The sequence below is a fragment of the Cebus imitator genome, unplaced genomic scaffold (genome assembly GCF_001604975.1).
Source record: "Cebus imitator isolate Cc_AM_T3 unplaced genomic scaffold, Cebus_imitator-1.0 Scaffold622, whole genome shotgun sequence".
Taxonomy (NCBI): domain Eukaryota; kingdom Metazoa; phylum Chordata; class Mammalia; order Primates; family Cebidae; genus Cebus; species Cebus imitator.
The window spans coordinates 807,949-831,622 of NW_016107937.1; the positions used below are offsets into that span (position 1 = coordinate 807,949).

At 35.1% G+C, this 23,674-nt stretch overlaps 3 protein-coding genes across 3 annotated transcripts; 2 read left to right on the top strand and 1 right to left on the bottom strand.

Annotated features, from left to right (window-relative positions):
* Positions 1 to 4,064: 4,064 nt before the first annotated feature.
* LOC108295175 (olfactory receptor 5W2) lies at positions 4,065 to 5,003 on the top strand. Its single transcript, XM_017517216.2, has one exon. The coding sequence runs from the start codon at positions 4,065 to 4,067 to the stop codon at positions 5,001 to 5,003; it is 939 nt and encodes a 312-aa protein (XP_017372705.1).
* Positions 5,004 to 12,357: 7,354 nt separating this feature from the next.
* LOC108295148 (olfactory receptor 5W2-like) lies at positions 12,358 to 16,147 on the top strand. The gene is made up of 2 exons (XM_017517191.2): positions 12,358 to 12,423; positions 14,020 to 16,147. Exon 2 carries the CDS (start codon positions 14,036 to 14,038, stop codon positions 14,975 to 14,977), a length of 942 nt encoding a protein of 313 aa, XP_017372680.1. The 5' UTR covers positions 12,358 to 12,423; positions 14,020 to 14,035; the 3' UTR covers positions 14,978 to 16,147.
* A 3,372-nt stretch (positions 16,148 to 19,519) lies between these two features.
* On the bottom strand, positions 19,520 to 21,284 carry LOC108295172 (olfactory receptor 5I1-like). Its single transcript, XM_017517213.1, has one exon. It carries the CDS (start codon positions 21,282 to 21,284, stop codon positions 20,352 to 20,354), a length of 933 nt encoding a protein of 310 aa, XP_017372702.1. The 3' UTR covers positions 19,520 to 20,351.
* Between the last annotated feature and the right edge of the window lie 2,390 nt (positions 21,285 to 23,674).

The following is a 23,674-nucleotide window of genomic DNA, read 5'->3' on the forward strand; positions in this document are numbered from 1 at the left end:
TTGTCTAGGTCCTGGTTACAGGAGTATTTTTATTTTTATGCTTTGAAAATTCATCTAGTTGCATATTTATCATTTAAGTGTAATCTGTATATATGTTACACATCAAAAGATTTTCTAAGTGCAAAATCTGTTCATTAGACTAAGAAATTTCAGAATGTTATTACTATAAATTTGTATTACTAGTAATGCCTTGTATGCAATAAAGTTCAACCTGTTTTTGTGAAAATGTTGCGCAACTTTTATAAAATATTTCAGTCAATAATTATTCCTTTTTTATTAAAATTTCTCTTTTAAAAATAAAACAATATGTTTTATTCAACTCTTAAGCACTTTTAGTATTGTTTCCTGTAAAAGGGAAGCTAAGAGAGCCTGATTGTTCTTGGGACAGTACCATACACTAAACTTATTCATAATTGCCCATGACTTAGGGACAAACGACCATGTTTTTCTGAAGGAAGAAGATTATAAGCAGGCAGCTACCTACAGAATATTAGGTATAGGAGCACTGGTGGCACCAGGGACCAGATTTACATACAGATATTTTTCCTTAATTGCTTACTTCTTATGTAAATTCCAACTAAGTTATTTTCTTCCATAATTTAAAAATCATCTTCAATTAAATACTGATAGTTTCATCCAACTTTTAATAATAATGTAGCCACTTACATGGTCAGAGACAGTCAAATTTAGGAAGCTAATTTATTTCTTACCTATGTAGAGTATAACCTGAAGAGTTTTGTCATTCCTGTAAACAGGGAATCACACGATATAAAAATGAGTTTGAATCAAGGTAAGTTCCCATTGCTTTAAATATGGACAAGAGAAGTAGATGTTGGTAGTAAAGCCCTTGGGCAACACAAATGTTTCAGTGTCTTTAGTGTAATGGGTGGAAAATTATTATAGCTAATTTGTTGGACTTGTCTTTAACCACATTTTCAATAACTGTAAGTTTAGCATATTTGTAACAGCACCATCTTCCAAGTAATGACAATCAAGCATGAAAAACCATTGAAATTTAACACTAAAAATTACTTTTTCCCCAATCAAGAATATTTTATTAATTTAGCCTAAAGTGTAGTTTAGCTTTATAGGAATTTTGAGAAAAGGCTATGTCCCTGTCTACTCCCTGGTAAGGTTTAGGAAGATACAATAATCACCTGGGGTGTGTATATTCATAACTGGCTAATGTCTATCACTTGCTATGTTATTTTTATACATACATAGTTTTCTTTCACTTTTTTGTCGTAAAAAATAGATTAACTCCATTAAGACAGAATGTCGGTGGGAATACATTTTTGTACAGTACAGTCAACAGTAGACTTTAAAGGACACATAGAAATCTCTACGTGTATGTATCCAACAATTACTCACTTATTATAAAATATCACTCAGAACATGGCCAGTACAGAGATTTTTTTTTTCATTACACTATAGTCAGAAACATATTGAGAGCAGGTGCTTGGAGAAGGAAAACTTTATGCTTATGAGACTTCAGAAGTTTGCTCATTACTTCTGGATTTCACTTTTGGTATCTATATAATGAAGTTGTTAGAGTTGGAAACATAAGATAACATTTGAAATGTATGATATGATATATGGAGATATCATAATTAGTATATAGAAAACACATGGGATATAGTACAAGACTCATAGAATGTATTTAATTAAATTCGTATATTTTTCCTGCACAAGTCCAGGGCTGAATGAAGAGGTGCTTTAAAAGCACATTTTTAGAAGGGAGAGTAGAGACAATCTTATGGCCAAAGCAACATGATGCAGGATTTAGCTCTCTGTCCCATGAAGTTAAAGGTTAAAATGGTAGACTGAAGTAGAAAGGGAGAGAACAGCAATACATAGTAGCCACAGGAGAGTCAATGGGACAAACACAAAATTCAAACTTTGAGTACCTTCCAAGTATCAAAGGACTGCCATGAATTATAGTACACAGAGGTTATTCTGGAAATAAATAGAACTTAGCTTTTTAAGAAAAAATAAAAAAGGATGGCCTCAACACACTTTCTCTTTTAAAGAATCATCCTTGGACATATCAACTATATTAGGAGAAACAGACCTGAAAGTAGCTTATGTTTATTCTTGGTTGAACAATACCAGCCTAACAACCGGAAATTATTTAACATCACACAATCCTATTTAAAAACACACATTACTCATGCAAATGTCTGTGCTACAGATTGTGGGAATGTATGGAGACACATACTCCAACAGACAAATGAAATATAAATTAAGAAAAAGTATTTTCAGTATGATGGACGTTGCACAGCCATAAAATAATTGAAAAGAGGGTAGTTGGCAATGTAGTTAGGGAAAAGTATTTAGACAATCATTGATGAAAAAAAGTATCATGTAAGATTATCATATTTCTCAATGGAAGGTGAAGGAGAATTTCAGAAGCAGAAGAAACAGGATGGACAATGAAAAGGACACACAAGCCATTAAGTAGACAGTCTATTCAAGTTTTATTAGATGTCTTATTTCATGATAACCATGAAGCATACCATTAAATGAATTCTAATCAATTTCTAACATTGGTCAATTTGGTGATAAGGTTGAAAAATTAAAAGTTCAGCCTTTGCTAAATCTATTGCAGCATTCACAGGGGAAAATACCAAACTAGGAATCTAATTAATTATGTTTGAATAACATAAAGGATAAAGGCAAAGGCTTGAGAGATTTAAGTCCCAACGGTCACCAGGTAAAAATAAAATGTGATCTACAAGAGGTAAGGACAGAAAGACTTGCCCATCTCAGGTAGGTTTCTGAATGGTCAATTCAAAGAACAGAGGAAAAAAATAATTTTGAAGAATGAGGAATCACGTATTGAGGAATTTACAAATGAGTGATTTTATAGATGCTTACTCAGTTGAAGCACCTCTGCAATCTAATGGCCAAAACAACGATATTTTCTTATTGGATACGTGTGAATTTGACTAACCTTGCTTGTCATTTCTAAGAGGATAGTATAGATTTTACCCTTTTACATTTTAATCAACATTCATAAGAAATCATTACTGCGCAAGTGATATTTTTGTACATGTAAATTTAAGATTGGTTGTAGATTAACTCAAATGATAATAGAGATAACATATTAAAGATAATAATTTATGAAAATACAAGTCCATGTGGACCACATGTCATAATATTTAAGTGTAGAAGAAATAGAATCAGACCCACCCCACATTTCAATTTTTATGTAACAGACACATACAGAGACGCACTCATGCCCACACAAAAGTAAATGCACATATAACACAAGGAACAGAAGCCTCTACATCTCAGAAACATTTATTGTTCCTCTTCGCATTTTGATTTTAATTAAAAAGTCAATTATAAGCAAATGTAAATAGTCTGTGGTTCACACTTCTTTTACCACTTACATTTGGCTTTTGTCCTTTGGAACCAGGTAAGTCATCCAAATGGATTATAAATGTTGTGACAAGCCAGTGATAATGAGTAACAGTTAAATAAAACATTTTTCTTTTAAATAAACACCAAAGACACCACATAAAAAATAGTATCATAATAATTTTTTGCTTATTAACTTACATATAATATCACTGTCAGTGACAGAAAAACTATATATTTCCAGAATAATGCAATAAATGTGATGCTTTTTTGTCAAATACATGAGATGTTTAATCCTGTATGTTTCTGGCCTTGTTACTCTAAGTTTGATTTTTCTTTTACATCCTCTTGGATCTGTACTGAGCTTTCAGCTTAATCAAATTAACTGCCTGAGATTGTGCAATAGAAGCAAAGACAAATGATATATCTCAGAAATTGCACATAAATTTAGAGTCAAAGTTGATCAACTTCCTTTGCTAGACACTTTGTTGTTGTTGTTGTTGTTTCTTATAGTAATGCCTCTTTAAAAGTGACACTCACCTGGGATATTTTTTGAAGGAAAAGAAGATAATTAACATAAACAAATCTTGTTCTGCTTTACAGATACATTTATTTTTCTTTTGGATATCTGGGAAAGTCAAACTCGAATCTGTCCTTCTGATAATGACTTCTGTAGCAGTTTGAAACAAGAACAAGGAAGAATGAATCAGGAAAATTGCTCCTCATTAACTGAATTTTTTCTCTTGGGAATTACCAATAACCCAGAGATGAAAGTGACCCTATTTGCCATATTCTTGGCTGTTTATATCATTAATTTCTCAGCAAATCTTGGAATGATAATTTTAATTAGAATGGATTACCAACTTCACACACCAATGTACTTCTTCCTCAGTCATCTGTCTTTCTGTGATCTCTGCTATTGCTATTCCACTGCAATTGGGCCCAAGATGCTGGTAGATCTACTTGCCAAGAACAAGTCAGTTTCCTTCTATGGCTGTGCTCTGCAATTCTTGGTCTTCTGTATCTTTGCAGATTCTGAGTGTCTACTGCTGGCAGTGATGGCCTTTGATCGGTACAAGGCCATTAGCAACCCCCTGCTGTATACAGTCAACATGTCCAGCAGAGTGTGCTATCTACTCTTGTCTGGGGTTTATCTGGTGGGAATCACAGATGCTTTGATACATACTACATTGGCATTCCGCCTGTGCTTCTGTGGGTCTAATGAGATTAATCATTTCTTCTGTGATATTCCTCCTCTCCTGTCACTCTCTTGCTCAGATACACAGGTCAATGAGCTAGTGATATTCATTGTCTTTGGTTTTATTGAACTGAGTACCATTTCAGGAGTTCTCATTTCTTATTTTTATATCATCCTATCGGTCTTGGAGATGCACTCTGCTGAGGGGAGGTTCAAAGCTTTCTCTACATGCATTTCCCACTTATCTGCAGTTGCAATTTTCCAGGGAACTATGCTCTTTATGTATTTCCGGCCAAGTTCTTGCTACTCTCCAGAACAAGACAAAATGACCTCACTGTTTTACACCCTCGTGGTTCCCATGTTGAACCCCCTGATTTATAGCCTGAGGAACAAGGATGTGAAAGAGGCCCTGAAAAAACTGAAAAATAAAATTTTATTTTAAGAAAATAGTCAAATATGTATTTATACACACAAAAATGCAAATTAGTGTTTTCTTCAAATTATGTATTGTAACACAAAGTTGTCTCAAATAACTTAATTTAATATAATACATATTTTACTAAGCCATCACCTAGGAATTCTACCTTATCTAAATAGAAAACACATAAAGAAATATCGCATAGACTAATCTGTTATTCCCACTTTTCTGTTATTTTTGTGTGTCTTTTTAAATATATAACACATACCAAGATTTTCAAATTATTTAGAAGCAGATTTTCCTTGTGGGAAAACTAATTTTTTTGCCTTTTACCAGAAATAAACTCTTGGTGGAAAAAAAAAAAAAACTAAATAAATATACCATGTTTCTTTAAATATGCCTAACTAAATATACCATATTTCTTTATGTGTTTTCAATTTAGGTAAGGTAATCTCTATTTTTGAAAAATGCTCCAGGCTTTGAGTTAGTGAGGCAAAAAATTTTCATTTGTTTAACATATATTTCAGACAGTAATTTTTCTTTCTTTTTTTTTTTTTTCTGAGACGGAGTCTCGCTCTGTCACCCAGGCTGGAGTGCAGTGTTGCGATTTCAGCTCACTACAACCTCCACCTCCCTGGTTCAAGCGATTCTCCTACTTCAGCCTCCTGAGTAAGCTGGGATTACAGGCACCTGCCACCATGTCCTGCTAATTTTTATATTGTCAGTACAGACAGGGTTTCACCATGTTTGCCAGGCTGGCCTCGAACTCCTGACCTCAGGTGATCTACTCCCCTTGGCCTCCCTAACTGCTGGGATTTCAGGCGTGGTAGGCAGTATTTTTTCTAAGAGCTATTGAGTGTTTATTACATGCCTTTCACACCGCTGTGTACTTTGCATTTCATGCTGAATCCACTATTTTCTGTGCTAATGAGTCATAGAATGCAGTGAAAACTAGAAACATTAATTAAGAAAACTAACAAATAATTCATAATAAACTATAAAATGCCATGAAGTCAAAAGGCAGGATACTTTAAGCATAAACAAAATGTCTAACTGGAGTACATAGAAGAAGATTCTTTGAAATGAGGACATTTGGTTTTAGATATAAAAGTGAGTGGAGATACAATGGGTGAGTGGAGAGCATCATTCTCAGCAAACTGACAGAAGAGCAGAATATCAAACACTGCATGTTCTCACTCATAGGCGGGTGTTGAACAATGAGAACACATGGACACAGGGAGGGGAGCACTACACACTGGGGTCAGTTGGGGGGAAATAGGGGAGGGACGGTGGGGGGTGGGGAGTTGGGGAGAGATAGCAAGGGGAGAAATGCCAGATATAGGTGATGGGAAGGAAGGCAGCAAATCACACTGCCACGTGTGTACCTATGCAACAATTTTGCATGTCTTCACATGTACCCCAAAACCTAAAATGCAATAAAATAAATAAATGGGAAAAAAAAGAAAGAATTCTAGATGGAGAGACTGAAAATTAGAGATCCTGAGGTAGACAGGGCAAGAGGAAAGAATTGAATTGAAGGACAAAATGATACACCCAGTAAAATCTAGTTGAGCTGATAGTCTCAATTCATTCATTTCCACTCTGCTTCTCTTCTTTTCTTCCTCTTTCTAGTCCTGTTTAAATGTCTCTCTTGTGGTTCATAAATAACACTCTCCCAAAGGTACTATTCTATCTATCCGTCTGTTTATTGAACCATAGCTTCCAGTGTGAGACTGTGAGCATTCTTTATTCAAAGACTGCATGTCTCTCATCCCAACCAAAGCATCTGCATGGTTTCTGGGTCACCAAATGGAAAAAAATAAATAACTAATAAAAATCAATACACGGTATAATATTTTTTAATGTTTCTGAGATATCTAAGTATAGTTAACTGAGGGCATATTTATTTTTGAATATATATTTTATAGGTTTTTAAAAAACATTTAAGTTCAGGCGTACAAGTGTAGGTTGTTACATAGGTAAGCTTATGTCATGGGCGTTTGTTGTACAGATTATTTCCGAACCCAGGTAAAAAGCTTAGTACTCATTAGTTATTTTTTCCTAATCCTCCTCCTCCTCCCATCCTCCACCCTCCAAAAAATCTCAGTGTGTGTTGTTCTCCTCTACGTGTTTATGTTTTCTCATCATTTAGCTCCAAGTAAATGAAATGGGTGTTATAGATACTGAGGTGGTAAGTCTACAAAGACAGGCGTATTAATTACATAGGCAGTTACATGCATTCCTGTGGGTGCCTTCTTTATGTTAAACTGCTTTCATTCAGCTCTGCTCAAGTTTATAATGCTAAAAACCTACAAGAAACATGTTGAGACAACATGGTTGTGGCCACATATTTGCAAAATCATACAAAACTCAATTGCAATTTTATTTAGCCTTTGCGACAATGTAAGCTAAAAGACACTGAATGTGTTAGGTTTTCTTGCTGTCCTTGTAAAATTTCCTTTTGTGAAAACATTCCAGGATGTAAGTGAAGCACCAAAAGCACCTCTGCTTTGCAAGGTTTCACACTGTGACAGGTTATAGATAAGTATGGTTATAAAAACAACTATGGGGGAATGCATTATTTTAGGAAACAGGTTTTGAGAGTTTCCACTTGTGACATATTTTCTCAATGTACCCATACTCTTCTGTTAAACGTTTCTATGAGCGGCAGCAGGGTGCGAAACTCTTTTAAATATTATTAAGTCCAGACAGTTTGGAAGGTCAGTAAATTGGTGCTAAGATATAAACTTGTCATCTCCTTCCATATAACATATGACAGTTATAAAAAAGTTGATTTGATCTGCCTATTAGCTACTTTAATCATATATAATGAGTGTTGTCTAAAGAGAAGGAAATTTTAACCCCAACAAAGGCAGGATATTAAGCTCAATAAATGTGTGTCTAAAAATGAAGAAATCAAATTAATTAATTGCAATCTTTATTTCTCTGATTTTTGTTTACAATTAAAGGTTGAAAAATCACTTATTGGGAATATTGCTTAGAAGTTTCATGACTTAAATAAAGATTTGGGCCAGATAGCCTGAACTAACTCTTCCATCTTGGGAGTCAACAGAAATAGGTAAAACATTTCTTAAAAGGCTTTGACCCATTCTAGCCTGTCCACCTCAATTCCTACCACTTCCTTCCACTGTCTGTCTCTCTAAATCACTCTCTAATGACACAGTCACCAGTGACTGATGAAAAGTAGTATTGTCCAAATATGATATTACCAATGACTTTGTGTAATGGGTTAACACAGGATCGTTTCTATATCTTGAATCCATTCCTTCAGCCTTGGCACTGAAATAATTAAACATAATAATGAAATACAATGGTAGATTTGCATATACATGTAATGCAATGAACAGACAGATACATAATGGTGATAGGTTGTATAACTACGCTTGCTAAAATAGAGCAGTAGGGATGCTCAATGAGGCAGAAAGTGGGAGGTCCTATGTTGAAACCAGAGGCAGTGACTTTAAACCTCCCTCAAATCTCTCTCTAGAATCATGTTGTGAACTAGACACCTGATGCAACTTTAAATTACCATGGTATTTAACAAGACTCTTCCTCACAGCAATGAGTCCCGTCCCAACACCCCCCGTTATAAAAAGCCTCATGCTAGTTTATATGTAAGACTCTTTTCAGTTACCATATTTTTTTCTCTATGTATCTATGAGTCTACTGACATGTAAACCTATTTCCTCTATTGGAGATGCAGTATTTTAAAACAAACAAACAAATACAAACATGATGAGTGGCTCCATCTTTACACAAAAGGACCACCAGTGTCTCCAGACTGACTTGACCTGAAATGGCAATGACAATGGTATTAGCTAGAGTGTATGAATTGTGAAAGGTGAGATACGGTAAAGGAGCATAGTCCCTTCAAATGGACTTCCATTTTGCATTCAGACTTTCATAGACACATCACAGAAGTGGTTACATAACTATTAGTATTCCGGGAAATAAAAGCTAAAATCTTAGTGCAGTACTATGACTCACCTAAAAATCAACCAAAATAAATATGACTGACAATATTAAAGTCAGGTATTGTCATGGATGTGGAACAACCATAGCTTGTCCACATGGCTAGTTTAAGTCAGATTGACAACCTTTGGAAAACTAGTTGGCGGTATCTACTATAGCTGGAAACATGCATAACTTATGACTCCAATGTTTTGTTCCTTGTTTGATACCCAATAGAATTGAGTAAATATGCCTATCTAAAGACTGTACAAAAATAATCACAGCAACATTATCTGGAATTTGTTGAATAACATACAGTTTGTTTATTAGGAGGTTACACAACAATGAAAATGGAGAAACTACCACTACATGCAACAGTATGGAGGAATCGCACATAAAATGAGTGAAATAATCCAGGCATAGAAGAATACAAATTCAATTATTTCATTTCTAAATTGTTTTTGAAAATACAAAACCAACCTATCATATTGGATGCCGATTTATGTTAGGGTCCAGGGACAGTCTCTGAATTGCTGGTTGTGTTCTAATTAATGTTCTGGCTTTTAGATACAATAATCTTCTCATTTCTGAAAGTTTACTTCATATTTACTTTAAAAATGTGTATATATACACACACATATGTAGATATGTGTATATAAATGCATACTTTAAAATGTATACATACTTTTAACATTTTTCAAAAACCAAAGGGTATTTACTACCAGATTGTAGGCAACTGAAGTATTTCATAGTCACTTTTTAAGTCTCTAGCACTTTCTAGGACACAATACATTTTCAAGTTATGCTTGTAAAACTAATAAAGCACACAACACTCATAGAATATTTTATTAAATAATTATTCTTTATGTTACTAAAAATGTGCTGCATTGCTTATAAAACAGAAATGCTGGCAGCCCACAGCCAGTGCTTGGTCTCAGCAACAAGGAGATTAATGATCCTGGTTTTCCTTGGTACCAGTATCACGCACTGAACTTACTTGATAATGGCCCATGATTCACAGCCAGGAAATGATCTCCTGAAGGAAGAACTTATAAGTAGACAGTTGACTATGTAGTACTATGTTTAGCGACACCCATGACATCATTTAGATACAGACATTTTTGTTTTTATTTTCTCAATTGTTGGTGAAATCTTAAATTTTACCTTTTTTCACTCATGATTTTTTAAAAAGTCATTCTCTATTAAGGCACAAGTCCCTTTGGGAAATAATTTAAATTATCCAATTGTTCACAATATATTGGTATTCATGCTCTGATACAAGTGGGTAGTGAAAATTAGACCATGTTGTCTGGAGGGGCAGCTGTGTTTTTGAAGTTAAAATTTTAATCCTGCCTAAACAGAGTGTAGCTAAGGAAATTTGGTATCTCTGAATAAACATAAGCTTGGAAAAAAATCAGAATAAGGTGACCAAAGACACTTCCACATCCTCCCAATATGTGCCAGAGAAGCAGATAGTGATGGTAAGGCCCTTGGGTAACAAAATATTACTTTACTGAGTTTACCTTATGGAAGACTATTAGCAATTACTTAGGTGGTGTGAGCTTTGCTTCAACATTCTCTCCTACAAAAGTATATTTGGCATTTTACTATTAGGATTATCTCACAAAAACGACAATGAAATATTAAAAAATTAAAAATTGTCAGAACCACTTTTCCAAAAACTATAATTATATCAATTTCAATGAATTTCACCTAAGTATTCCAGCTTTATGCAAACCAAGTGGGAAATATTATGACAAGAAACAAGACAAACAAATAAAAATAGCAACAACAAACCTACTTTTTACTCCAGGTGGGATTTCAGAAATGAACCTGAAGTACTGAAGCGTATAAACTTGTACGTGTCTTGCTCATTTTACTGTATTTCTGTTTGCACAAATTTTGCATATACAGAATTTATAGTAATTAACCACATTACAATTCAAGAGCTACAGCTAATATACATGATAATGGTACATATTCTTTAAATAGCAATAAACATTAGACATTTAAAGATCACATAGTAACCTGTGGTTGTAAGTACACTGTAATGATTAATGCATTATATATCACTCAGAAGATGGCCAATATAAAGGATATACCCCAAAGGTTGTCAGGCTGCACAACTTTAAGGGGCACCGATTTCTTTATTTTCTACTTGTTTCCTGCAACTTTATAATGCAATGACCTACCACATCACTTTCTATTAGCACCAATATTAATAATGATCAAGTGCCTAGTTGATATAAGCAAGACAAATTACTCCCCATTAGCAAACCTTATTTCTTCCTTCTATCTTCAGTCACTGCTGAAATCCTCCTGTCCTGGTTGAGAAGTGACATGAGTGATCTCTGAGAGTCTATGGGCCACTAATTTTGTGAATTTTCAAACATCGCTTTAGCATAAACACATTACAACATTCTATAGGAGTATTTTAAAAATTATCTTTTAAGAGAAATCTGTTTTATTGAACTTCATTAAAAAATTTATTGTGAGCATTTTCTATGGATTCAATCAAACAATGTCTATAAGACTATAAGTTAACTTATCAGCTGTGGGCTTCAGATTCTGCATCACATAATGAGGTTGTTTGAGACGACTCGGGACATATGTGACAGTATGTGAAATATATGAGAATACGTGGTGATAATTAGATAATTATAAAACACCTGACTTGGTAAGAAGGAAAAAATTATCTTTATTTAAGATCAAATCTTTTATCCTTACAGGCCATTTTTAAAAACTTATTTTAATGAAACACTTGGATATGATAAATTATGTATGCGTAAGAGACTTCTTGTGATATGAAAAATTGTATATAAATGAAATGGCCATTAGTAGAGTATAGGTCAAATAAATTAATATATATAAATAGAAGTGAATACATTTTCTCTAATCATATTATTTATTTCTATATAAAATGTGTTATTCTGACATCATTTTGTTTAAAAAGCAGAAATCTAATAGCATAGACAACAGAACCTGGTTACCTTCACGCAATGTGATTATTCCTACTTTTGTTCTTTTTACTAAAATCTTTATTTTTCAGTGTGTTGAAGGAGAAGTGTTGTATGTATGTTTAAGTGTGTTTATAGGGGGAGTATTTGTTTTGTATAATGCGCAATTAAAAGAAAATGCCTGTGTAGAGATTGCTGGACTGGAAATAATCAACACTGGTTGACTAGAGTCATTTTACTTTTGCTAATTAAATATATTGAACATAAGCTAGACAGAAAAAAAAGTAATATCTTAAATGGTCTGTATTTTTTTCTCAATCATTACCCTACCTGTATAAAAGATTAACCGTTAAACCTAATTCTTAAACTTGCCACTTATTCCTGAGAGACGAAGTATCCAACACCCAAGAGTCATAGCAGAGCTACTTATATAATCTAGGTAGGTCAGGAAACAATACTGAACCCTTATGAAGAGAGGGCTGGCTCCAGTAAAGAAATCAGCAGTTCTGGATCAGGTACTAACTTTTTGTTATTTTCTGGTTTACTTTGTATATTTATTTAGTTCTTTTATTATTTTCCACTAAAAGTATCATATAAAACTAAACAATGTGAACATTATATTAATCACTTTAATTATTATTTTTAAATATGAACACACAGATGGCAAGGAATGGAATAAAATGTTAGCATGGGCAATAAATATGTTCAGACATTATTAGTATTTTTAATATCTGTGCTTACATATATATTTGAATGTTATATTAAAAAGAAAATTATTATTTTTAAAGATAAGTCTACAAAGGCAGCTTTTTAATAAGTTTATACTGAAATTTTAGAGACCTGCATGTTGATCACTAGACCATTATTCAGACGTCATCCTTTTTCTGTTTTTCATCTACCTTCAGGTCTACTTTTCTTCTCTCTCACAGAGCAGAGGGAGACATGTATGATATTACACAAGATATAATTTGTTTAGGGGAAATATAACAATGGGATCAATAACAAAATTGGCCCCCCAAAGACAGCTAATTATTTTTAACTGAAGTCTAGCAGTTTCAGAGGTGTAGAAGAGAAGAATCAATGAAAACAAACAAACAAAAATTTGTTACAACTTCTTCTTAATTGGGATGGGGAACACATCTCAGGAATGAATTTGTCTGAGGTTATGGGACTGTGGACATATGAATGTTCTTGAAAGTCTGGTCTATTGGTGAATGGATAATGTGGATTCCACTTGATCAGGAAGGAGGGACCCATATAGTAAACCATAGCCTCTTTCTTACATCTCTATCACCAGTGCTGCAGCATCCTTGCAATTAGCTTCAAAATGTTCTTTATATTCTCCTGTGAGCCACAGCAGCTTCAGACCAAGGCGTAGTTAGCCTTGGCAGATTCCTGTCTGTCCATTTTAGCTTACTGATTATGGAGACCCTTCTACTCGCTTCTCATGCCACCCTCACCCTTCTTACTCCAGTGATTTGTGAACCACAGACTGTCTCCATCCCAGTGACAATGAGATGCAGGCTTGGTTATTAATGCTGGATAGGACCTGGGGGGTCATTGGGAAGTGGAGGAATGTTACATGTAAGAACCTGTCATTGTTCTGCCTGCTCTACATTTTTAGATGACGAGAGAAACATAATGGGATATATTCATTACCCGCACTTATCGCTTGACTGTGCTTGTCTATGATGAGATATCACAACATTTCTACAAAAATGAAAGCAAAAGCAGCAACAATAATCTTGTCATAAGATGTGGGTTATCTGGTCGAACTAATTATAAGAACGATTACCTTGAACTCTGAGGACATCAATTTCCTAGTCTATAAAAGAGAAGTAGCAAAATCACCATAAATAAATAATGCATAGGTTTTCATGAATTAGCATGATTTAATTTGGATGAAAGTGTAATACAGTCTCTGTACAGTGCCACAGAAATATAAGAGATATTATGGTGCTGATTTTGTTGATTTACATTAAATTGGATATTTTCCAGTAGATTGTTTATATCTTTATTTTTTTTTTTACTAAAAAAAGACCATCAGTGTGACTATTAGCATAGTAAGATAATGTTAACCCTTCACTTCCATTTTCTTCTTTCACAGTCAGGGATTTCCAGATCGGAATGAAGACCCCTGAGAACTGCACTGTGTTTACTGACTTTGTATTCTTAGGACTTTCAGGTGCACAGGATGTGCAGCAGGGGCTCTTTGTGCTTTTCTTCCTGATTTATGGCATAACTGTGATTGCCAATCTAGGGATGATCCTACTGATCAAGATGGATCTCACACTTCACACACCCATGTATTATTTCCTGAGCAACTTGTCTTTCTGTGATGTCTGCTACTCTTCCACTGTCTCTCCCAAGATGCTGGCTGATTTCTTAACTGACCAAAAGCGGATTCCGTATAATTTATGTGTCGTTCAGATGTATTTATTTGGAGCCTTTGCAGATGTGGAATGTCTCATGTTGGCTGTCATGGCCTATGACCGTTATGTTGCCATTTGCAATCCACTTCTTTATACGATCACTATGTCCAGGAGGCTCTGCACCCAGCTAGTGGCTGTGGCCTACTTTGTAGGCTTGGTGGATTCTGCAGTCCACACCTGCTCCACATTCAGGTTGTCATTCTGCAATTCTAATGTCATCAATCACTTTTTCTGTGACATCCCACCCTTGCTAGCCCTCTCTAACTCAGACACATTCATCAATGAGATAGTGATGTTCACATTCATTGGCTGTGTTGTGGGGTGCAGCATTGTCACTGTCTTCCTCTCCTACAGCTACATTATAATGATGATCCTTAAAATGAGCTCAGCTGAGGGCAGACTTAAAGCCTTCTCTACCTGCACCTCCCACTTGATGGCTGTGGCTGTATTTCACGGCACACTCCTGTTCATGTATTTCCGACCCAGTTCAAGTTACTCAATGGAAACAGACAAAATGGCTTCTGTTTTCTACACGGTTGTCATACCTATGTTAAATCCACTGATCTACAGCTTAAGGAATAGGGATGTGAAAGATGCTCTGAAGAAAGCGATAAGCACTAAATTATGTTCTGTATGACACTGTGATTTGCATTCACAAATAATAAACTTCTGAGACTTAAAGTTCATGTACTTCGACATAGGTTTCTGTAGTGTCATCCATACGGCCTTCAAGGTATTTTTAATTACTTACCATTGTGCTTAAATTGTGTGTACGGGGGGAAGAATTATTGCTCTTAGTCTTCCCTCTAAACCAAGGAGGAGTAGAAATAGACTTTTTTTGTTGTTTAGCAGAGAAGGTCCTTTTATATTTCCCCACTCTCTTCATGAACATGCCCCAGTGAACTGTTGTGGGTTCTAATGAACCATTTTCCCACACCAATTCAACAGACCCTCCCTAAATTTCCTATTACATACAAAAATGTTGCTCATCCAAAGGGAGTTTTAGAGAATCAAACTTAGCCTGGTTCGTGCTCTTCCTATGTACGAGTATCATCCTATAAGTGTCCTGCATATACTTATAAGTAAATAAGCAGTAAATAAATATATAAAAGCAAATAAGAAATCTCTTGCCCAAATAAGAAGTGTCTTGCCCTAGACATAAAATTCCATAAAGGTAATGTGCTTTCCTGCCTTGTTCACCATTATTTCTACGTTGTTATTTTTAATGCTTGGCTGCAGGATCCCATTTATAAACAGTTATTCAATACACAAATCAATGTTCCTTGAAAGTTTATGCAAAAAGGAGGCTTTGTACATTTACCAGAAAAAGAAGTCCCTTCCATTTCATTCTAGTATGTTCACCTTGGATAAAATCCATCTGTGCCTCTTGTCTTTTGACCTAGGTTTGAATTAAGTTATCACAAACAGAGATCATCTTTGATATACTGAACAATTTTTCTCAAATCCTCTATTCCTCATTATATCAGCAGACATCCCCAGGATCACCAATCCCAGATTTTTATTTTAATATTAAATTATTCTCTCATAGTCACAGCACCAGCCTCCAGACTTCCTCCCTACCCTTACTCTGGAGAACAGGCATGGCGCTATTGGCAACCTATAGGACTGCACAAATGGAACGAAAGATCTGTACTTTCTCCAAAGGCCACTGGAAAAGGAGCCTCAATCTCCCTTGATGAGTTTGTACCATTATATTCTGTTAATGGTTCATGTGAACTAAAATTTCAAAAATGGAAGGTCCAATTGATTTGGGTGAAGTTGTAAAGTATGTTCAATGGAAAAAAACCCACAAATGACAAGTCATGTTTACATTAGTGTATCATTTATAATAATTTATATTGCTGCTTTGTGTATTCATGAAATAAACTGGAATCCTATTCTAAACAAAAAATTAGTAGTGGTCATCTCTAAGTGATTGGCTGTTAGCTAATCCTACAATATGTTTCAATAAATTAATTAATTGCATATATTTGTCTTACTGAAATCATTTAGGAATTAACCAAGTTATGAAAAACATAACCCGATTTTTTATTCTAAGGATTATTCATTTTATTTTAAAGTGTTGTCATAAAGGAAACACATAAAGGCACACTTCTCTGGTACTAGGAGGACAAGGTAATGAATTATATAGGGTTTTGTTTAGGCCTTCTATAATTGTATATATCATTTTAGTTATAAATTACACTGATTGTTATATGCTGCAAAGCATCATAGGAGTGAAACAATTAATTAAAAACATAAAAGTTTTAGCAGAATATTTGTTTTGCATTACTAACTGAACAGAATTTTAAAACAAGAATATTTTACTCTCTCTTAAATATTTATTTTCCTCTATAATTTTAAATAGCATATTGATTGTTCATAGAATATATTACTTATCAGGATCTCTCCATCACTTCCCAAACCATTTCCTGACTCAATGTAGTTTTTTAAAAAACATATTAATTATATTCATATCTATAAAAAACTAAACACACTTTGGCCAGGCATGGTGGCCCATGGTCACTTCCAGCACTTTGGGAGGCTGAGGCAGGCAGATCACTTGAGCTCAGGAGTTTGAGACCAACCTGAGCAAAATAGTCAGAGCCTGTCTTCACAAACACAAAAGAATTAGCCAACTGATAACTGAAACAAGTGATTTAGTATCTATTAGCTATGGTCATTCCTAGCATTATTTTAGAATAATTAAAATAACTTATTCTTAAGAAGTGACTGTCATAAGTTTTTATGATAATAAATTAATTTATATGTTAGCATACCCTCCAGACACAACTTCTAAAGAAGGATAGGAATTCAGGCCATTGAAAATTCCTCCTCAGTACTAATAGAATGAACTCAAAATACTGAAAGTTAGCACAGTTAGTCGATAGTGCTAGACAAGAAAAATAGTTGAGGCAGGTACAGTGGCTCAGGCCTGTACCCAGCGCTTTGGGAGGCCAAGGCAGGAAACTCACTTGAGCTTGTGAGTTCAAGACCAGCCTGGGCAACATGGCAAAACCCCATCTCTACAAAAAAATTAAACAAAAAATTATCTGAGTGTGGTGGCATGCGTCTGTGGTCCCAACTACTCAGGAAGCTGAGGTGGGAGGATTGCTTGAAACTGGGAGGTTGAGGCTGCAGGCTTGAGCCTGGGGGGTCAAGGTTGCAGTGAGCTGAGATTACGCCACTGCACTCCAGCCCGGGCAAAAGAGTGAGAATCTGTCTCAAAACAAAACAAAAACACCTAAAATACTCATTTTACATTGTTAATCTCAGTTTCCTCATTTCTTTAACATGGGTTTAATATGTGTATAACAAAATTAAAGCTACATATCGTTATCTATAAATATAGGAGTACATTATGTCTTACATGTATATATGTGTGTATATGTATATATATATATATATATATACACATATATATGTATTTATGTGTATATATGTGTGTATACACACACACACATAAACTCTCTTATCTCAGGGATTAGATATATATATCAAGGATATCCATCTATCTATCTATCCATCTATCTATCTGTCTATCTATCTATCTATCTATCTATCTCCTTAATATTGGTCAAGGGACTCTTTAAGAAAATACTGAGCCCACTCTCAGGTACTAACCTCCTAATGCTGAAAGAAAGGATGGTATTGTTCACAGCATCATGTTATGAAATACTCTGCAGACTCCATCTTCTTCTATCCTTTTACAGCCTGCTCACCTAGTTGGTCACACTACAGTTACAAATCCTAGTCTCACGTCATGTTTCTAGCTGGCTTCCCAGCCACCTTAGGACTTCTTTGTTTCTGATCTGGTTAGAGCTGAGTAGAGGTTTCTTCATGGCAACCAGTGCTGGCTGCACCATTCCCATGTTTAGGTCAGAAGACTGAAACTATACTATTGATTTAAGTCCCAGGCCCCACAATCCCAAGAAGTCAGTTAATTAATCCCAGAGTACCTCATTTTATGTTATACTGTGAAACTTTATCCCAAGGGCTGTGGCTGACATGCCACATGTAGATACAAAAAAATCAATATCTATTCCTTGTGATGAACCCATGCACTTAAAAAATTTCCTATTCAGTAAAGCACGTGGTTCTTATTAATTTCAGAATGCTATTCCAGTCTTCACCAAAGCACCCATTAGCCGGAGTCCTACCTCAAAAGTGTTCTGTATAAACAAATTCCTTCTTGTTTTAAAAATACATCCCACTGCAGTGAATGAAACTGTGCTCTAGATTTACAACACAGCAAACGCTTTCACTGTCAGAGGCTTTACTCTCTAGTTTATCCTCTATCCCAGCATTCATCCTCACCTTTGAGTTTAACACTGTTTTCACGCTTTCCAGCCATAACTTCCCTCTAGATCATACTCCAGTGGCCAACTAACTTCTCACCCACCATCTGAAGGCTCTGGTTCTCATCCCTGGCTCTCAGAGAATAGCTTTTTTTGGAAACAGATGCTTGATGTCACAAAGAAAAATCGGCACTGAGACAAAGGATCTCTCAGCAAAACAATCTTTACTTGCTGCAGAAAGAGTGCTTTTGTTAGCTATCTTGCTAAGAGAGTACAGTGAACAAAGGAAAAGCAGACATATTCATCTTTTACGCATTTGGGGTCATCCTTACTGCTGTGTCTGCTCTCTCTCTGTTGGCTGGAGCTAGGTTTCACAATCTAAAACTAAAACGATTGGCTAATAACTTAAAACTTTTCTAAACAGATAAAAGCAATGGAGAACACAAAGGAAGTCTAAATTAGGAAGGAGCATAGGCTATGAGCTGGGACATGCCTGTGAGCACATCTAGCACAGATATCTTGGTTAAAGTACAAGGGCATAGAATTTACTATGTGGCTATGAGCATGTCTAACAGCTACATAGGATAGGCCTTAAGAAAGGGTCACTAGTAAAAAGCAAGAAGGCTGTGAAGAAAGTTAGTCTTTAAAAGAGACTATTATTTTTAACATTTAGTATTATTATTACTATTATTATTCTTTAACAAGAAAGGAAACTTTGAAGAAGAACCTTTCTACTTCCTACAGCTTACCTCAGAAATTTTAACTGTTTGCTTGCCAATCAAGAGATTTCAGACTCAACATATTCCAGAGAAAAACTTTCATGAAACGTTTTAATTTAGTCAATGTTTGAAAATTGTCTTTAAAAAAGTCATTACACTTGAAAATATCTTGTAATAATCAAACTTCAGTTTCAAAATTGTCTTTCCTGACACCTGGTTTTTTCAGGAGCGATGGAGGTGAGGGCACAGTTTCCCCTTCCCTCAGAAGTCCAAGCATAAAAAGGCTTAGAGATGACAGTGAGAGTTTTTGAGTCCCCATTTCACTCACTGCTTATCAAGCCTCCACGTTGTGCACCATAAATGTTAAGGGACTTTTTCCTTAGTTCAGCTAAGAGCTGGGTCCTTATGATATGGCCACAAATTAGGCTCGCAGATGATTTGAAGGGTGCTAATAATGGAATTTATTTTGCAAAAAGAATAGAAGAGAGAACAGGAACTCTACAGCAAGGCCAGAATTCCCGCTAGTGTAGGCTTCCCGCTTCACAGATTGAATTTCCAGGTTCCATTCAGGAAGAGGAGGGACTAGGCTCCTCCTCACTGCAAATGTCACGAACTTCTGTGGCTCCACTTCAGTGTGCACTTCTCCCAGTACCTAGGCCAGTTTGAGTTTTGGAAAGGAGCCCTTCCCACATGGTTGCCTCAAAAGTTTGTGGTGAAAAGAGAAAAGGAGTAAGACTATGAGATACAGGAAATTAAGTGTAAGGTAAATCTTCCCTGAAAATAAATAGTAGAAATTTCAACTTTAAAACAATAGACATAATATAAGTGATATGAGAGGGCCAATCTCTAAAGCTAGGCTGTGGCCCTATTCTGTGGTTGAGGATCATTACCCACAGATTTGGAAAGCATTTATATTAAATTGAATTTTCCAACAGTTAGAACCAAAAGTCAGAGACTGGGTATTTTTTGAAAAGTTGTCAGGCCCAGTTTCATCTTAAGAAAGCAATTTTCTTCCAATCACTTTTCTAAAAGCATTTTTGACGTCTTTATTCCTTAGACTGTAAATTAGAGGGTTCAACATAGGTATGATCAAAGTATAGAACACAGAGGTCACTTTGTCAATATCCAGTGAATGGCTGGTGCTGGGACGCAAATAAATGAATATCAAGGTACCATGATAAATAACGACCACAGTCAGGTGGGAAGCACAAGTGGAGAACCCTTTTCTTCTTCCCTCCACAGAACCTGTTCTAAGAATAGCTGCCATAATGAAGACATAAGAGAGGAGAACTGTTAAAAGACAGACCGCTTCCACAAAACTGGCAGAGACAACCAGAACGATGTCATGTATGTAAGTGTCAGTGCAGGACAGAGAGAAGAGTGGGGAGATATCACAAAAGAAATGGTTAATGTCTTTGGAGCAGAATGACAGATGGAAAGTGTTCATGGTGTGAATAACTGAGCTTATAGCGCCCCCCAAAAATGCTCCAATTGCAAGCTGGCAACAAACCTTCTTGGACATAATCACCATATACAGCAGTGGGTTGCAGATTGCTATGTACCGGTCATAAGCCATGACAGCCAAGAGGAAAGATTCCGTGTCAACCAAAGAGCAGAAAAAATATAACTGTGCGACACAGCCGTTGTAAGAAATGGTCTTCTTGTCAGAAACCAAGTTCACAAGTAATTTGGGGGCAATGACAGAAGAGTAACATGCATCTATGAAGGACAGCATGCAGAGGAAAAAGTACATAGGAGTGTGCAAGTGGGAACTAATTGTGATTAATAAAATCATTCCAAGGTTCCCCATCAGAGTAACAGAGTAGATGAAGAAAAACACTGCAAAAAGGAGACTCTGAAGTTCCAGATGGTCACTGAATCCCAGGAGAAAGAACTCAGTCTTCACAGTGCCGTTCTCTGGCTCCATTATCTGGTTTTCTGGAGGTGTAACAGAATGACAAAAGAAATGTTAATAATAGCCTGGACACTGGCAAAATTTTAAAAAAAGAAAGAATATTTTTAAAAAAGAGATAAAAGTATGAAAATTAATAAAATTCATTCTAAAACCACATAGGCATCCTGATACAACTAGGCATGCGTCCTTTTTCAGTTATTTTTCATTATATTTAATTAAACCAATCATTTACCTTCTCAATTCCTTAATGTGATTGTTTTCTGCATCATATTGCACCGCCATCAAGCCAGTTGCTAAACTCTAAACATGACCTTCACTCTTAATTTCTTCAATTCTTTCATCTACCGCTAATGTCCAGAGATAGTGCAAACCATCTTGTCATGGCAAACTCTTAATAAATGGCCTCTGTGGCATTGTGACATTTGGTATAATCCATTTGGGGCAAGCATTCTGTGTTCATAGAAGAAGTTTGTGCCTTTCTTAAGAAGGCTGTGGTTCCTTAGGAGAAACAGGCTTTTTATATTTTGCTTTGAGGTTTTTGTGATCCGCTTTTTGATCTCACCTCAGATCCCAAGAATTCAAACTCTGCTATTCAAATCTCTAGTGGTAAAAGATATATGAGCAATTAAACAGTTCCACTCGGGAATTGATTAAACACAAAATGAAATGATGTAAGATGTTTTTCTACATCATGAGAATGCCTCAAAGAAACATATTTTGGCTTTTGAAATGGTAGGTTACTATATGAAAAATTTGATTATATTTATTATCTAATTTGATTTAACCAGCTCAAAGCAACTAATCAAACAACTACTATAATATTCTATGCATATTGATGGTACAATAAATTGAAAACAAGCAAAAATATATCTAGTGATTGAGAAAGAAAATTATAAATGAGTTTAATAAGTCTGATATGTACTATGATAGATTTACATCTGCATTCAAATAAAATGCTGGTAACACAAGGTCAGAAAACTTCAAAAGGTCTTCACTGAAAAAATACCTTCACTCTGTGAGTATTTTCTTCCAGGTACTGTTCTATGTACCAAGTACAAAAAGGGGAAGAGAAGAATAACTTGAAATGAGCATTAGGTATTTTGACAAGTACCAAATAGAAAAGAAAAGATGCAGTAAAGAAAATCACATAAACAATTACATGGAAAAGTAAAAATCTATGGCATGTTTGGAGACTTGAAAATGAGGCTGAGAATGTGTTGTCTAATGGAGAAAGAGAAGTCCAGCTGAAAGACATATAAAACAAGTTAATTTAAAACCGTGTGTGTATAGATATATATGTGTGTTAATTTAAAACTGTATGTATATATCTAGAGCTTTATCTTTATATACACACACACCCATATATGTGTGTGTGGTTATGTATCTATCTATACATACATACACATATATATGGCTAAAATTTCTTGAAATCCACTTCAAGAAACTAGCACTTTATGCAATTAATAAAGAGAATGTTTATTAAAAGAATATTTATAAGTAGGTGTATTTGTCATCTTTGGTCGGGTGTGGCAGAATAACATTTTTAAGTGGCTTAGCAGAAGTGGGAATTTATTGTTTACATAACTTAAAAATCTGGACATAGATTAGTTGAGAGAGGATACAGGTGTTAAAAATTTTGCCATTCTCCAGCTCTCTGCTATCCTTTTCTTTTGGATGACTAAACTCTCAAGCAGACTCTCTCTTTTCACCAAAGAGAGCTACGAGCTGTTTTATGCAGTTTCTACCTGCCCAGAGGATTAGCCTTATAAAGAAGAAGCTCTTTTTTCCCAATAATTCTAACAAAATCCCACAGCTGAGTCACTGGCTTACTGGTACCTATTCAGAAAAAAATCAGCAGGTGTCTTGATGACTGTCCATGAATGCTTCCCAAAATACATTGCATGCAAAGGAAGAGACAGACAAAGAAAAGGAGAGTTTGGATCCCTACAGAAAAATTAAGGTGGTATCAGTGAGTGATAGTTTTTCTTTTAAAGTCTATTTTGTTTTATGTTCATACAGCCTCTCTAGAGCTCTTTCAATTTTTACTGCATAAAATTTTGTGAGCCTTTTATATTTAACTTATGTCTTTATAATAGAAAAGATATTTTTAGATAGCACAGAGTTTTGTTTGCTTTTCTGTTGAGTCTGGCACACTACATCTTCTAATTTTGTGTCTAGAGTACTTCTGGTTAATGAACATATGGGTGGAGTTAATGTTACTACTGATTCTGCTGAATTAAGTTTACCATCTTCATACTTCATCTTTACTTGCTTTAAGTATTTCTCATTTCTTTCATTCACATTTTTTTTGAGTTGGATTGTTTTCACGATTCCATTTATTTTATATGCTCTATTGACTTCTTAAGTCTTAAAAATTGTGATAGTTTTCTAGCAGTTTACAA

What these genes read in the sequence shown, in the direction of transcription:
- LOC108295175 (XM_017517216.2), top strand. Translation starts at nt 4,065, where the DNA reads ATGAATCAGGAAAATTGCTCCTCATTAACTGAATTTTTTCTCTTGGGA.
- LOC108295148 (XM_017517191.2), top strand. Translation starts at nt 14,036, where the DNA reads ATGAAGACCCCTGAGAACTGCACTGTGTTTACTGACTTTGTATTCTTA.
- LOC108295172 (XM_017517213.1), bottom strand. Translation starts at nt 21,284, where the DNA reads ATGGAGCCAGAGAACGGCACTGTGAAGACTGAGTTCTTTCTCCTGGGA.